Source organism: Ictalurus punctatus, chromosome 14, assembly GCF_001660625.3.
Source record: "Ictalurus punctatus breed USDA103 chromosome 14, Coco_2.0, whole genome shotgun sequence".
Lineage (NCBI taxonomy): Eukaryota > Metazoa > Chordata > Actinopteri > Siluriformes > Ictaluridae > Ictalurus > Ictalurus punctatus.
The window spans coordinates 13,913,761-13,927,585 of record NC_030429.2 but is presented as its reverse complement, the minus strand read 5'-3'; the positions used below and the strand labels follow the sequence as shown (position 1 = coordinate 13,927,585).

The following is a 13,825-nucleotide window of genomic DNA, read 5'->3' as shown; positions in this document are numbered from 1 at the left end:
GATGCAACTCAATATGAATACATAAAGCTTGCCAGAAAGGATCACAGGGCATCTGGTCAAGACTAGAGTGCTTCGGGAATGGGTTCCTGCAGGGCGCCAGACAGAACTCTGGCACAGGGGAGGTTTTTACTTTCAAGCAGCCTTAACGATCAGAAAGATATGAATCTCAAGGGACAAACAAAGCCTCGTCCTTACTTGTGGCTGACTGGTCAGGGTCACTGTAGCATACATTAGGCTACTAGTTTGTTTAGGAAACAGAACCAACTAAATTTGTTAAAGCATTTCTACCTCACAACTCTAGGGTCCTGGGTTTAATCCTCTAGTTTCTATCCATCTCCCAAAAACATGCAGGTAGGTGGAGTGGCTAATGTAAACTATCGCTAGGTGTGAATGAGTGTATGAATGTCTGTGTGCATGGTGTCCTGCAACAGATATTCATCTGAAGTGAATTCTTCCACTTCAGCTCTGGTTCCACCACAACCCTGACTGGGACAAATCATCTACTGAAGATAAATGAATGAATCATAAATTCACTAGAAAAAAAATTTGCAGACAGATACAAACAAAAATAATAAGTGCTCAAGTGGGATTAAAAAGCAGTCCCATGCACATCTCTGGTAGAGATTCATTATGAACTCAAGTGACACAAAGATTTTCAAGGATGCTTTTCTATACACACACACACCCACACCCACTCACACACAAAGCCTTTGATTAGTCATGGTACATTGGAAATCACGGCACGTTAGAAGTGTTAAAAAACTACAAGTGGAAAGTAAACTAACTGAGAATGACATGGAGTATTGTTGGGTATTGAATCAAAACAAAAATTCACCGAAACATAAAGAACTAATATAGATGTATAGTTAAGTTTATGAGAAGCATAACCTAATTTATCAGAACTGATTAAGTTCTTGAAATGGGTGGTAAAATGTCACTGTGTTACCTTATAAGTTTTACTCATTTCCCCCTGAAACAGGGTTTAGCAAAGTGAATGAACTCTCTATGTCCCAGCTGTACTGTGTTCTCTTACCTCGGGCTAACTCCTTGCGAAGTTGCATCACAGCATCCAGATCACAGTCCACTGAGGCATACGCATGAGGTATGGTGGTTTTGGACTGCGTTAATCTCTGTGCGATCACTCTCCGCACATTAGAGGCAGGGATCTCTGTGAAGGTGCCCTAAAAATCAAAGTCTGGTCAATGGAGCCACTAAAACCATATTTGGTTCCAGGGAGACCATAAATACCCTGATGTTCTACAGTGAGCTAGCAGCTGAATTGCTGGCATTAGTGACCTATGGGAAATGAAATTGGTGTGGTTATTTTTGGATGAATGCCATTCAGTTGGCACTGATTTAAAATGAATGGATCACTCCACTGTCTACTGCAACATCATTTGCTGTGCATGTTGTATTATTAAGATTGAATCAAATTAAGAGTAATGGTTATGTGGACTAATGATGCAGGTTTAATAAGTAGAATGACTGAAAATTATAAAAGTATAAACAACATGGGAAGGTTATAAAAGGAAAACATATGGTTCGACCGAGAAAGACGGCAAACTTCAGGATAGAAAACTCAAAGCAATATGCCTTGAAAATAGAAAATGCACATCAAAACAAATGAGAAACAAATGGGCAGAAACAGGGTGAATGTTTGTGACAGAACTGTAGGAAATATACTTAATGAAATGGGATTTACATATAGGAAAAACGAGAACTAGGACTAACACTTAAACGGAAGAAAACAAGGTTACAGTGGGCTAAAGAGAAGCAATCATAAAGTGTGGGTGATTGGATGAAAGTGATATTCAGTGATGAATCATGAATCTGCTTTGGCCAAGGTGATGATGCTGGAACTTTTGTCTGGTGCCGTTCTAAAGAAACATGTGAAGATAACTGTCTGAAGAAAACAATCAAATTTCCGCACTCATTAATGATATAGGGTTGCATGTCAGGATCAGGGGAGGCCTCAACAGCCAATGCACGGGTGTACACTGAAATTCCATCGATGCAAAATAGGTTTGGTGATGATGAAGTCATTTTCAGGATGATTATGCATCTTGCCACAGAGCAAAAAGTGTTAAAGCTTTTCTCAGGAAAGGCATATCAGCTCAATGGCATGTCCAGCAAACAGTCCGGATCTTGATCCAATTGAAAATTTATGGTGGAAATGTTAAAAATTGGTCCATGACAAGGCTCCATCCTCCAAAGCTGATCTGTCAGTTACTATTTGAGAAAGTTGGAACCAGCTTGATGGAGAATATTATTTTTCATTAGTGCAGTCCATGCCTCAAAGAATTCAGTGCATCATAAAAGCCAGAGGAGGAGTAACAAAGTACTAATTGTGATTATTTTTGTTGATGATTCCATAATTGTTTCCTTAATCTGGAAAAAGATATGCCTGTAATTAAAACCATTTATTCAGCTATTAAACAAAAATTGTTTTGTGTCAGATCTGTGATTTGTTTATTTGCTACAAAGCAAAAAAGCCGGGCAAGCATCTTCTTAGTGTGGTGATTCCATCAGTTTTGCCAAGGGGTGTGTGTGTGTGTGTGTGTGTGTGTGTGTGTGTGTGTGTGTGTGTGTGTGTGTGTGTGTGTGTGTGTGTGTGTGTACGCGCACATATGTATGTATATTTAGGTTTAACCAGTTAGATAAAGGCACTTACTGGAGCTCCAGGTTTTTCAGGGACTGAGATGGCTGGTTGAAGGGGCCGTCCTGACACTGGAGCTGGTGGAGGAACATGAGGGGAGGAAAGAGGAGGAGGAGATGGAGGAGCAGGAGCAGTTACTGGAGCTGCTGGTTGACCTGCATCTCCTTCCTTCAGGAGGTTTAGAGCATCTCTGTACACAAGAGCAGAGACAAATGACCAAGAGTTTAAAAGACAGAAGACTTATTTATAAAAAAAATAAAATAAAAAAATAAACAATCAAACAAAAAAAACCCCCCACAAAACTCAAAATGTTGATACGAATGACATTTCTGATAAAATGCAATAAATTTTCATGCTTTCAAATTCTTAACTCTTATCTGATCTTTACTTATAACATGAAATCAGGTTAAATGATTATACAGAAAATTAAACGGATCCACGATTTTGTAAACAGAATTAAGATAGGACTCATTAATAGCAAAAATACTACAACATTGAATGAGTTCAGTACCTCATTTACAGACACTTTTAATAATCAAATTATAACATTCTGAGTTTCAAAGTGGAACAAGAGTTTGATTACTATTAATGCAATAGAGCTTCTAATCATAAAGCGTAAACATAAAGATGTTTGCATCATCCATGCTTACTTAGGAGCAGTGAACTATGTGAACAGCAGGAATCCTACTTTCCGAATTGTATCTACTTCTTTCTGCTTGCATGCCCGTGGCTTTTTTGTAACGATAGTATCTAAAGCCAAAGCATGAACCAATGAGACTAAGGGACCATTTAAAAAATCTCTGTCAGTCTGATGCTAGGCCAAGTACACACTTCTACACTAATAATCTAGCTGTTTACAGGCCTAAACAAAATTATCACTGTAAAATAAACCAGAGGTTACTTTCATTGTAGGAACAGGTGCTGTGCAGGAAGAAAATCTTCCAGTTAGTAGAGGAAAGAAGCTCAAACATGCTTTGACAAAATTTCCATCACCCACCATCACACCTGCACATACCATAATTGAACATAGTGCAAGCATTTAATTCAACAGAAGTCAATACATTCTAATCAAGAAAATGAACATTTTAGTAATGCCATTACTATAATCTAAGAATTTGCAGTACCTATATTATTCCAAATGTCATCTGTGTCCCAGCTGTACTGTGTTCTCTTACCTCGGGTTAACTCAGAAATCACAGATAGTCAGAAAACTATTGATACAGAAATGTGTGAAAACATGTCAACGCACGGAAGGTCAATGCAAAGAGTATAAAATAAATGTTAAGAAAACATGAATGTCCTAAATAAAGCCTTGGCTTGTATGTTAATCTATGACTGAAGGAAGTGACAATGTTTTTTTAAAATTATTATCCTTATATAACATGAGCCTGTGAGGTCTTGAAGTCTTAGCTGTTAGATAAGAAATTAACTGTTTCAATGGTTTCCTACACACACATGCACGCACACCCATCTACCTACTCAACTACACACAACTGCACACTTCCCCAATTTGAACTTAATACCAAATGTGTATTAAAATCAACATACTGCCAAGCATCTATGTACACAAATTAAAAGAATATACCATCCCTGATAAATTCACAAACCTCATTGTTCAGACAGTGTTAATGAATTTTCTATAACAGCAGCTCTGACAGTAGTTTCAGCTGTTATTCAAATCACAGGCTTAAATTAATGTGCTCGTTCTAATACGTTACTGTTTCTATAGAATCAGTTCATTTACAGGGACTCGTAAATCGATTAAATAATAAATCGATTTTTAAAATGTGTTGTTTTGTATTTAACAAATGAGAACATCATTGATATGATGAAGCGTTCCAAAAGGAAATGCTTATTTAACTTTTATGCTTTTGGGTTTTATTACCTACAAGAGGGGGGAAAAAAAGAAAAGCTGGTGATAACAGGAACTAACTTGTTTTGCAGATGTCCCAAAACATTAAATGGAACTATAAACTGTAAAAATGTATGACCCATTATTCATTAATATATTAAAAATTGCAATTGATGGTAAATTTCTGTGCTATAACTCCTGTCTCACCAGCAGGAGTTGCATGCTCGGATGTGCACGTGAGATCTCAGAGGTGACTGCTTCAAAACATTAACGACTAACATATAAAACACATGACTGCACCTCAAGCAAGTGATCTAGCGTGAGAAATGTTGTTACATAATATGAAGCTGTTGGATAAGCAAACAAGTTTCTTAATTATTAATTTACACCTTTGGGCAGGCCTTTTCCCAAGTGGAGTAAAAGATGGTGACAAATAACGGCTAATAATGATGAATAGTGTGGTAATTGATTATGAGGGGTTAAAAAGCATGTGTATCTAAGAGCACGCTCACGTATCAAGCCATGTTTGTTCCCCTAGATTCTTTTGTCTGTATGGTATATAAATGAAGATTGCAAATTAATGTGTTTGAAATGTAAATGGGCAAATCTATAAACACCTAACAATTAGGTTAAACTTTGATTTAGGGTGCCAAGATCATATAATTTGTAACTTCTGTACCCTGCATTATACATTTTCCCCAGTATGACCACTTGCTTCTTGCAGCAAACAATATTACTGATTTAATGCCATGATCAACACCAGACAGTATAGTTCCAGTTTTCATTTTTCTCCCAGCTGGAAACATTTCATACAGTTCAGTAAAGATGACGCATAAACCTGCATAAAAGCCTGATTACGGTTGATGCAGAATATTTTACAAGAAAATGGAAGAAACTGATTATTTCTCCTATTGTTTTATATTAGTTGTAATAAGAAAGAGTTCTACTGCAAGGATTCATCATTCATTCTGACCAAACCATCATTTCTGACATCCATCTGACAACACTTAATACCCAAGCTGTACAGTTGGTCCTCAGGCCAACATTTTTGCAATCTCTACAAAGTTAATTAAATCAGCCTTTTTTTCACCCAGGTGAATATTTACAGGATATATTACATCTGAAATACAACATGCTATCCATGTGATTTTCACAGCATAGAGAACAATCACGTACCGGTTTTTTTTCTTTCTTTCTTTTTTTTTTTTTTTTAAAGTGATCCTGATATGGTATATCCCTGTACTTAATCGTATGTGAATGACATGTGAATGGCAGAATAGCTTGCAAGTCACTTCAAATGGAAAGGTGTAAGAGGGAGAGGGAAAGCATATATGAGAAAATAAACGAATGTGAACACTGAGGTAATTTTAATCGCAAACATTTTATACTAACTGAGAATGAGCAGCATATCAAAAACATCAACTCAAAAGACATTTCTGAAAATATTTGTGATGTGTTGTGGTTAGTAAGTGTAGGCAGGTTAGCCTTAAGATGTGTTGTAAAATGGAGTTGTTTTGTCACCACAAAACAAGAAATGTCCTGTTATTGACTATAAAGAAGATGAAACTATTGACCAGTTTCAATACACTGCCCATTCTCAGTAGAAATGTGGCACTAAGTAAAAAATCTAGACATAAACATGAATGAAAAATCTATTATATATGGATTTTTTTTTTTTTTTTTTTTAAAAAGCTTGCTAAAAACTGGTTTGTTACATGTATCGTTATTGACAAAATATGGAAAACTAGATGCAAAATGATCCTTAATCAGTGCCATATTCTTCATGAGACTGTTTTTAAACAAATAATGAGTGAACTAAGACGACCAAAGACAATGGATAGAAGGACCAAAAATATATATATATCCCCCTAGACTCTTAAAAATATGAACTCTTGCTGATGGTTAAATGTGTGCAAATTTGTGTGAATGTTTGGAAATGTGGACTTTAATTGTATATTGCTGTACTGAATTATGTGCATCTTTATACTGTAAAATGTTACTTTTTTTGTAAAGTCTCTTGAAATCAATCAATAAAGTTTGATTTAAAAAAAAAAAAAATAAAGGCAGTAGGAGTGGATCAGTGAGCACATGGTTTTAGAAAGCTGTGATGTACAGGAATCAGGTATGCTGCTCCCTCTTAGCTCTCTTGCTATAGCCCAGTGCACTGCGAACTTTGCTCTCTCTACACATATTAGGTCTTTCAGTGTCAGCCAGCTGGTCTCACATTTTCATCCATATCTCTCTCTCTCTCTCTCTCTCTCTCTCTCTCTCTCTCTCTCTCTCTCTCTCTCACTCTCTCTCTCTCACTCTCTCTCTCTCACTCTCTCTCTCAGAGTTTGGAGATGGTGGGAATCCCCCAGCTGACAAAGAGAGCAGAGAGTACACAAAAGTGTGTGCCACCTTTTCTACATGGAGTCATACAAATGTAATCTAAAAAGGAGCAAATCTCTCACTAAGACTCCAAGGAAGTGACAAAAAGAGTGAAAATTAGCCATCTTCATCTTAATGACTAAATATGAAGAGGGAATAGGTGAAGGGAGGGAATGTGAGTTCCTGTGCACCACACCTAATGGCTCTTTCAGGACTCTTTCTTCCATGAGTGCACCCACACAGACATGCTCTAGCATGATCAGTACTTAATAAGTGACCTGGAACCGTATGAGAAAGCTCGCATGCTACACCCACAGCTCATTTTTAAGCTCAATAAAATAATCATAAAGGAATGACAAGAAGCTTGGGTTACTGGAGTGTCACATGTTCTCCTTTTGTCTGAATGAACATTTTTTAAAGTCGTACTGTTGCTAAAACATTTTCTTAAATACACTAGTTATGCAGAAAACCTTTTGTTCTTCATTTTTGTTCAAGTGTTTCATCTACACTGACCACTGAGCCGTGAATGAGGGCTTCATGAAGATTAATATTTCTTGAATGGCTAATACAAATAGTGGGGCTCTGCCCCACCTGCTCCTGTGGATGAGCTGCCACTATTTAATTTTTTTTTTCAAATAAATCTCCACTCACTGTAAATGTGAATATTAAATAGTGGTGTTTGGGTTGAGTTAACTCAACTTATGTTCTACTGGAGGGGGTCAAGGTGGCTATGTGGTTAGCATGTTTGCCTCGCATGTCCAAGGTTGGGGGTTCGGTTGCTTGTTCTCCACAGGCTTCCACCGACTTCTCCGGTTTCCTAACCAGTTCAAAGACATGCATTGCGGGCCGATTAGCATCTTTCAAAATTGTCCGCAGTGTGTAAAGGGTGTGTGAATGTGTGAGCAATTGTGCCCAGTGATGGTGCGGGACACCTTGAACGGGGTGCCAACTCGTGTGCCCCGAGTCCTCTGGTATAAGCTCCAGGCTTCTTGTGACCGTGTATAGGATAAGCGGAACAGAAAATGGATGGATGGAAATTCTACTGGGTTTTGCCAGTCAATTCGTTTTTTAATACGTACTTTTTTCAGTGCAATAACTGAGTCAGGGTCATTTTGGTACTATATTACCTCTATGTCTTCTTAATCATTTGTTTACTGCTTAACCAACAATCTACCGTGAACTTTTAAAATGTCTGTAAAATTCCCTTTCAAACACCTTTAAATGTTATGTCACTGTTTGTACTATTTCCACGCAACAAGGCTACCACCAGTACCAGGCATTTCAGAGACATAGTCACTGGTGTGTCATTCCCTGCCCACACTTCTCTGATTCTGTGCGAGACTTATTTTATACCATGCCTCACAGTTTGTGGGAATTCCCAATGATTTGCAGTGAGTTACTGTGGATGTTACACTTCACGTGTGCCTCAATTTGTTGAACTGAAAACGTACAACAAGTAGGGATATCAGCTTTTACACAAACTGGTACAATGACAAATACAGAATATTGAGCTATTTTCCATGTAAGCAGAATAAACGGACTGCATATTGAAATGCAATTGATGGCAAAGATAAATGCACTCAATGACCCCTCCTCTTTCTTTTAGAAGATTACGTAATCATGGGTGACCTCATCCAAATGCACTGTGCCATGTTGTCATGCCGCTTTGCAGACTCAGAGCAATAGGGGGACTGTGTTCCTGGGAATAGTATCAGATAAACTTACACAATACAGAGGAACAACATTTAGCCTTAAATGGTGGGTCATGAAGATAAAGGCAGGAAAATACTGTGTGAGACATTAATAAGCAATTATGTGGTTATGTGCAGACATGCAGATATGATCTCTTTTGAAATGACGAGGAACAGGGATATGGTCTTAAATTAAATGATGGAGTAGGAGTGTAATTTTCTACACAGTGGGCAGAGAGGGTAAAAAAAAAAAAATGTTCTATTGACTGGGGCTTGAGATTTCATATGAGGGAGGAAACATGTGAGATCACACCAAGTGTAGGGAATTTTGATTTTCACTAACAACTACTCCCTCAGTGTGTTTCTATACTTCTCTGTTTGCCATAAGCTACTTCCCCAAAACAGACTTCATGTTATAGTGTGTGCAAGGTTGCCTAGCCTCTTTTGCACTTGAACAAACACACACACACACACACACACACACACACACACACACACACACACACACACACACGGTCACTGTTCATGTGAGAAAGCAGGGAGATAGGGTTGCCATGGGAACTCATGTTGCTAAGGGGGATGCTGGTCACTGTAGCAGGCATTCTTTCTCGCCTCCAGTGGCAGAGAGAGTGCATTAGAAACACGCGCAGAGATCCCAAGGCACACATCTCGGTGTCTCTCTCTCTCTCTCTCTCTCCCTCTCTGCCCCCCCCTCCCCCAACAGACGTTCTGCTAGTTCAAACATCCTACTCTGAGATAAAGCCCACTACAACAACAGGATTTATACAGACCCCAGAGCTAACACAAATCCAACCTCTCTCTGTGTGTAAGCATATGTCTGTGTGTGTGTGCATGTGTGTTTTCACACTGACTCTTTAGTGATGAGCCCTCGTGGTCCAGTGGCTGTAGCCAAGTGAGGATCCAAACCATGTGTGTCTAAAATGTGTCTGGCAGCAGGACTCAACCGCAACCTGAGAAGAAAAACAACACACACCCACACCCAAAATCAATCAACACATAGATGGGAGATGGGAAATGAATATCGATATGGATTATGATGATAAAAGTATAAGCCATCACCGGAGCTACAATGGTTATTGGATTATTCACTTGGGTATTTTATTAATTTATTCAATGGAATGCTTTTGTGTTGTAATGTCATATGTATATACATCCTAGATAATTCTCTGTTTAGTGCAGTATACCGAGTAGTGCTCATAGCTGGCAGTATTTAGGAGTATGAAGCCAAAAGCATTTATTGCACATTTTGGTTCATCAATCTTACATTTCATCTGAATCACACTGAAGAGTATACTTACTCTGTATTATTATTAATAATAATCATTTTATACCATCTATTGCAAAAAAAGAAGAATAACATATATAACATATAAGCTTCCACCCAATAGCACGGTGATAATTAAGTTGATAACGATTTTTGTCAAATCTAATTTTGTATTTGCCCAAATATAAAACGCATACATGTGCAAAATTGTTACCAGGGTATCTGCCATTTAAATGGTCCCCCCCCCCATTATTGAGATTTTTCTCGATTTTCTCCACCACTTCTCAGCCACCAGCCAGATGAAGGGGTGAAGGCAAACTCATGCTTCTTCTGAGACACATGAAGGCAGCCAACCGCATCTTTTCAAACTGCTGTTCATGCCAAGTCACTAGACAGCATAACACATTTGGAGGAAAGTGCTATCTACCCTCTTATGCATACACAAGCTCACAGCTAGTGTCTCTGTGATTGACAGTGGAGAGAGATTTTGCCATCCCTCCCACATACAGACAAATTTGCTCACTTTCTAATGCCACGGATGGTTGTGGCATTGTCTATTTGAATTTGGGATCTCTTCATGATATAGTGCACACTTATGGTGCGCCACTCTAGAACAGTCAAAAAATTATAATAATAATAATAATAATAATAATAATAATAATACTCCCAAAGAATAAACATGATTAGGATATATTTCCCTGTTTATCTTTTCAGCAAGGCAAAAGAAATACAGTGTAGGAAATAAGCATTGAACGTGTCATTTTTTTCAGTAAACATTTCCAATGAGGCTATTCACAGTTTGGTATTAACTCAAGAAAGCAGTGGAGTGCATTGCCTAGAGTTTCTGGAGCTCTTTCCGAGTGGTCCTTGGCTCTTTGGCCATTCTTCTGAGTATTCTTCTGACTCCCTGGTCAGAAATCTTGGGAGGACCTTCTGTGCATGGATGGTTGATGGTGAAGTGATATTGTTTCCACTTGCGGATAATGGCCCAGTGGTGCTTACTGAATGATTCAGAAGTTTTGAAATTCGTCTGTATCCGATTCCATCAATATGATTCACAACAATAAGGATGCGAAGGTCTTGGGAGAGCTCTTTGCTTTTACCCATCATGAGATGCTTCTTGTGTGACACCTTGGTAAGTAAAAGCCTTTTTATAAACCATCAATTTACTAACCCAGCTGATATTAATTTGTATAGATGGGGGGTATAATTACTTACAGATTTCAGCTGGTCTCTTGCCTTGGAGAACTGCTTTATCTTAGCATGTTCAATACTTTTTTCCTGTGTCATTCCACTTTATTAGACATAACTTTATTTATGGACTTAAATGTTGTGAATTCTTTATATTTCTGGATTTCTTGAGTTAATACTGATATCTGGTGAAAATTTCATGTGAATAGCCTCATTGGAAATATATTTACTGAAAAAAAATGTTGACGCGTTCAATACTTATTTCTCGCACTGTATACAGAGAAAATAAATGCTGTAATGGTAGGCAAATAAATATCACATGAATCCTCAAAAGGTGTACCAAGTATAATTTTCTTGGCATCAGTACAGAATTAAGGGTGCTGCTACGACTACCATAGTGCAACCCAATGGAATTCCACAGACGATTTGCAACACATGACCTGTCTGCAGGACAAAATCATTATGAAATAGAGTTGCAATGTCACAAATGCAAAAAAAACCCCCAAAAAACCAAATTGTGAATAAACTATTTTTGTGCTGCATTATAAATTACAATTCTGCAACAGCAGCCCAATTTCTGAACCCTACCCTTTATGTAAGGAAGGCCACATTTCAATATGAAGCATTTTATGCCTCAGCCATACTAGAGGATACTCAGGGCAATTATGAGCCTGATTTGCCCTTCTTGACTACTGCAAAAGATATCCTTGCTTCAGAATCATCTTAAACAACTATCTGCATAGTGGTGAAGATAATGTGATGTGGGGAGTGCAAAATCCGATCAAAATCCCTCTGATGTAATCACAGGCCAGTCATGGATGCCCCAAATTTAAACAGGAAATAATTAACATGATCAATATTATGACAGCATTCTGTGATGTGGGGGAATGCTGACTGTTTCATGTAAAAACTCTGTCTTGAAGTGATCAGTGAAAGACCCACAACCAACATGAGCTGAATTGTTTTGATTCATGAGCAAAATGTACAGTATTTACTTCTGTACAAATCTTGTAGCATGGAACAGTCTGATGACTGAAGTATGATAAATCTCAAATTTTAACATTGGTTAGGATTGTAGAAAATTTAAGTGTGACCCAGGCATTAAGAGCAGCATTGTCATTTTTACATACGGTCCAATGGCAGGCGCAGCTCTGGAGGGTGGGGCTACAGATGCTGGAGGGGTCGGTGCAGCTAAAGGCAGGGGAGGAGCTGGAGCAGGCTGTGAGGAGACAAGAGGAGGGATTTCCACTTGTTTCCAGTCTTCCCCTTCTTCGACCATCAAAGCAATGAGAGTCCCTAAACGCACGCTCTTACTACCTTCCTCCATCTGAGAAATAGAGAGAAAGGGAATTTTCATAAAACCAATGCGCTAGGACAAAATATTACCCCAGGAATGTATCAAAGTACATATCCAGACCAATGGGGAAAAAGTTAACTACTCAGTGAGAGTCTACTGTTAATGCCATTAAGACAGGGATCAAAAGCCATAGAAATATACTCATTTGGAAACCAATGAAATGTTTATTCCAGCGTAAATACATCCCTCATATGACATGACAACCCACAACCTCCCCAGTAAATTACATCACAACACACATGGCCTATAATCACCATTCCCACCATACAGTAATCATGGAACACAAATGTAATTGGTGCACCCAAATAACAAATTATACCCAAACTGATCTGTGGATATACTTAGAATTTAGGCAAATCAAATTTTGCTATGCAAAACAGAGATCATCAATATCTAAATCTTTTGGATAGAACATCTGGAAATGAGAACAATACAGGAAGTTGGTTGTCTGAACAAGTATAAATGCATTTGGTTAAAATTTTCTCAAGACACAATCCAGAGAGAAGATGCATTAAGAGGATCTATATTTTTCAGTCTGCACAGACATCGCTCTCACAATTATTATGCTTAAATGTGAAAACTTTTTCTGCATTATTATTTCAGACACACCCTGTATATAAATGATGACAAATATTATTCAATGATGATAGTGAGGCAATATAACAGTCAGGCTCTAGCATCCTCTGCTGTGTATACATCTGCTTGTGATGAAGCCAGTGAAAGTAACAAAGTGGGAATAAAATAAAGCATGACAGAGATCAATTTAAGAAAGGCTGAATGGCAACTGAGTCATCATTCCTCCACAGGGCACAGTTCTACCAAAGTAAAAACATGTCATGACTAAGAACAGACATAATCCTTGATTAAATCACAAAGTTAAAGGTGCAGTTTATCTAAAAAAAAAAAAAAAAAAAAAAAAAAAAAAAAAAGTACACATTTTTAGCTAAACCAAAATCAGCAAAAGACTGATGTGTCCAAAACATTATTTAAAAAAAAAAAATGTCTTTATTTATTTTTTTAGTTTTTTACTACCACTAAATGTAGCTAGTAAATACAAGTAAACTGTAAGACTACATCATCACATGATTCATGTCATTACTGAACAGTTAAATTTTAGGTTACAGGGTAAACGTAAAGATGCACGCACAAACACACCCCACCCACCCCCCACTGGAACTTTACATTTCCTTATACTCCAAACACCTAGCAAAACTATAAACAAAAGTCTTTTACTCAAACCAACTTGTGCTGAAACATTCTTGGTCAAATGATTACATGTGGAAGATATAAAGGCACTTGTTATGCTGTCACTGCTGTACTGTAGAGCATGAATACATGTCAGTTATATGTCCTGTATTATACACATTCTCTGAAGAAGTGGAGGATGGGCCAAGAGAACTCAGACAATGCTTAACAGACTTCA

At 37.8% G+C, this 13,825-nt stretch overlaps 1 protein-coding gene across 2 annotated transcripts in view; it reads right to left on the bottom strand.

Moving 5' to 3' along the window:
* Positions 1–13,825, bottom strand: part of pdhx (pyruvate dehydrogenase complex component X) — a 50,090-nt gene that overhangs the window by 8,987 nt on the left and 27,278 nt on the right. For both annotated transcript variants that reach the window (XM_017485627.3, XM_017485626.3), the window contains exons 4-7: positions 12,176–12,372; positions 9,442–9,540; positions 2,672–2,846; positions 1,034–1,181 (exon numbers count right to left, since the gene is read on the bottom strand). In XM_017485627.3, coding sequence (XP_017341116.1) covers positions 1,034–1,181; positions 2,672–2,846; positions 9,442–9,540; positions 12,176–12,372 — 619 coding nt within the window. The remainder of the gene's footprint in view (positions 1–1,033; positions 1,182–2,671; positions 2,847–9,441; positions 9,541–12,175; positions 12,373–13,825) is intronic.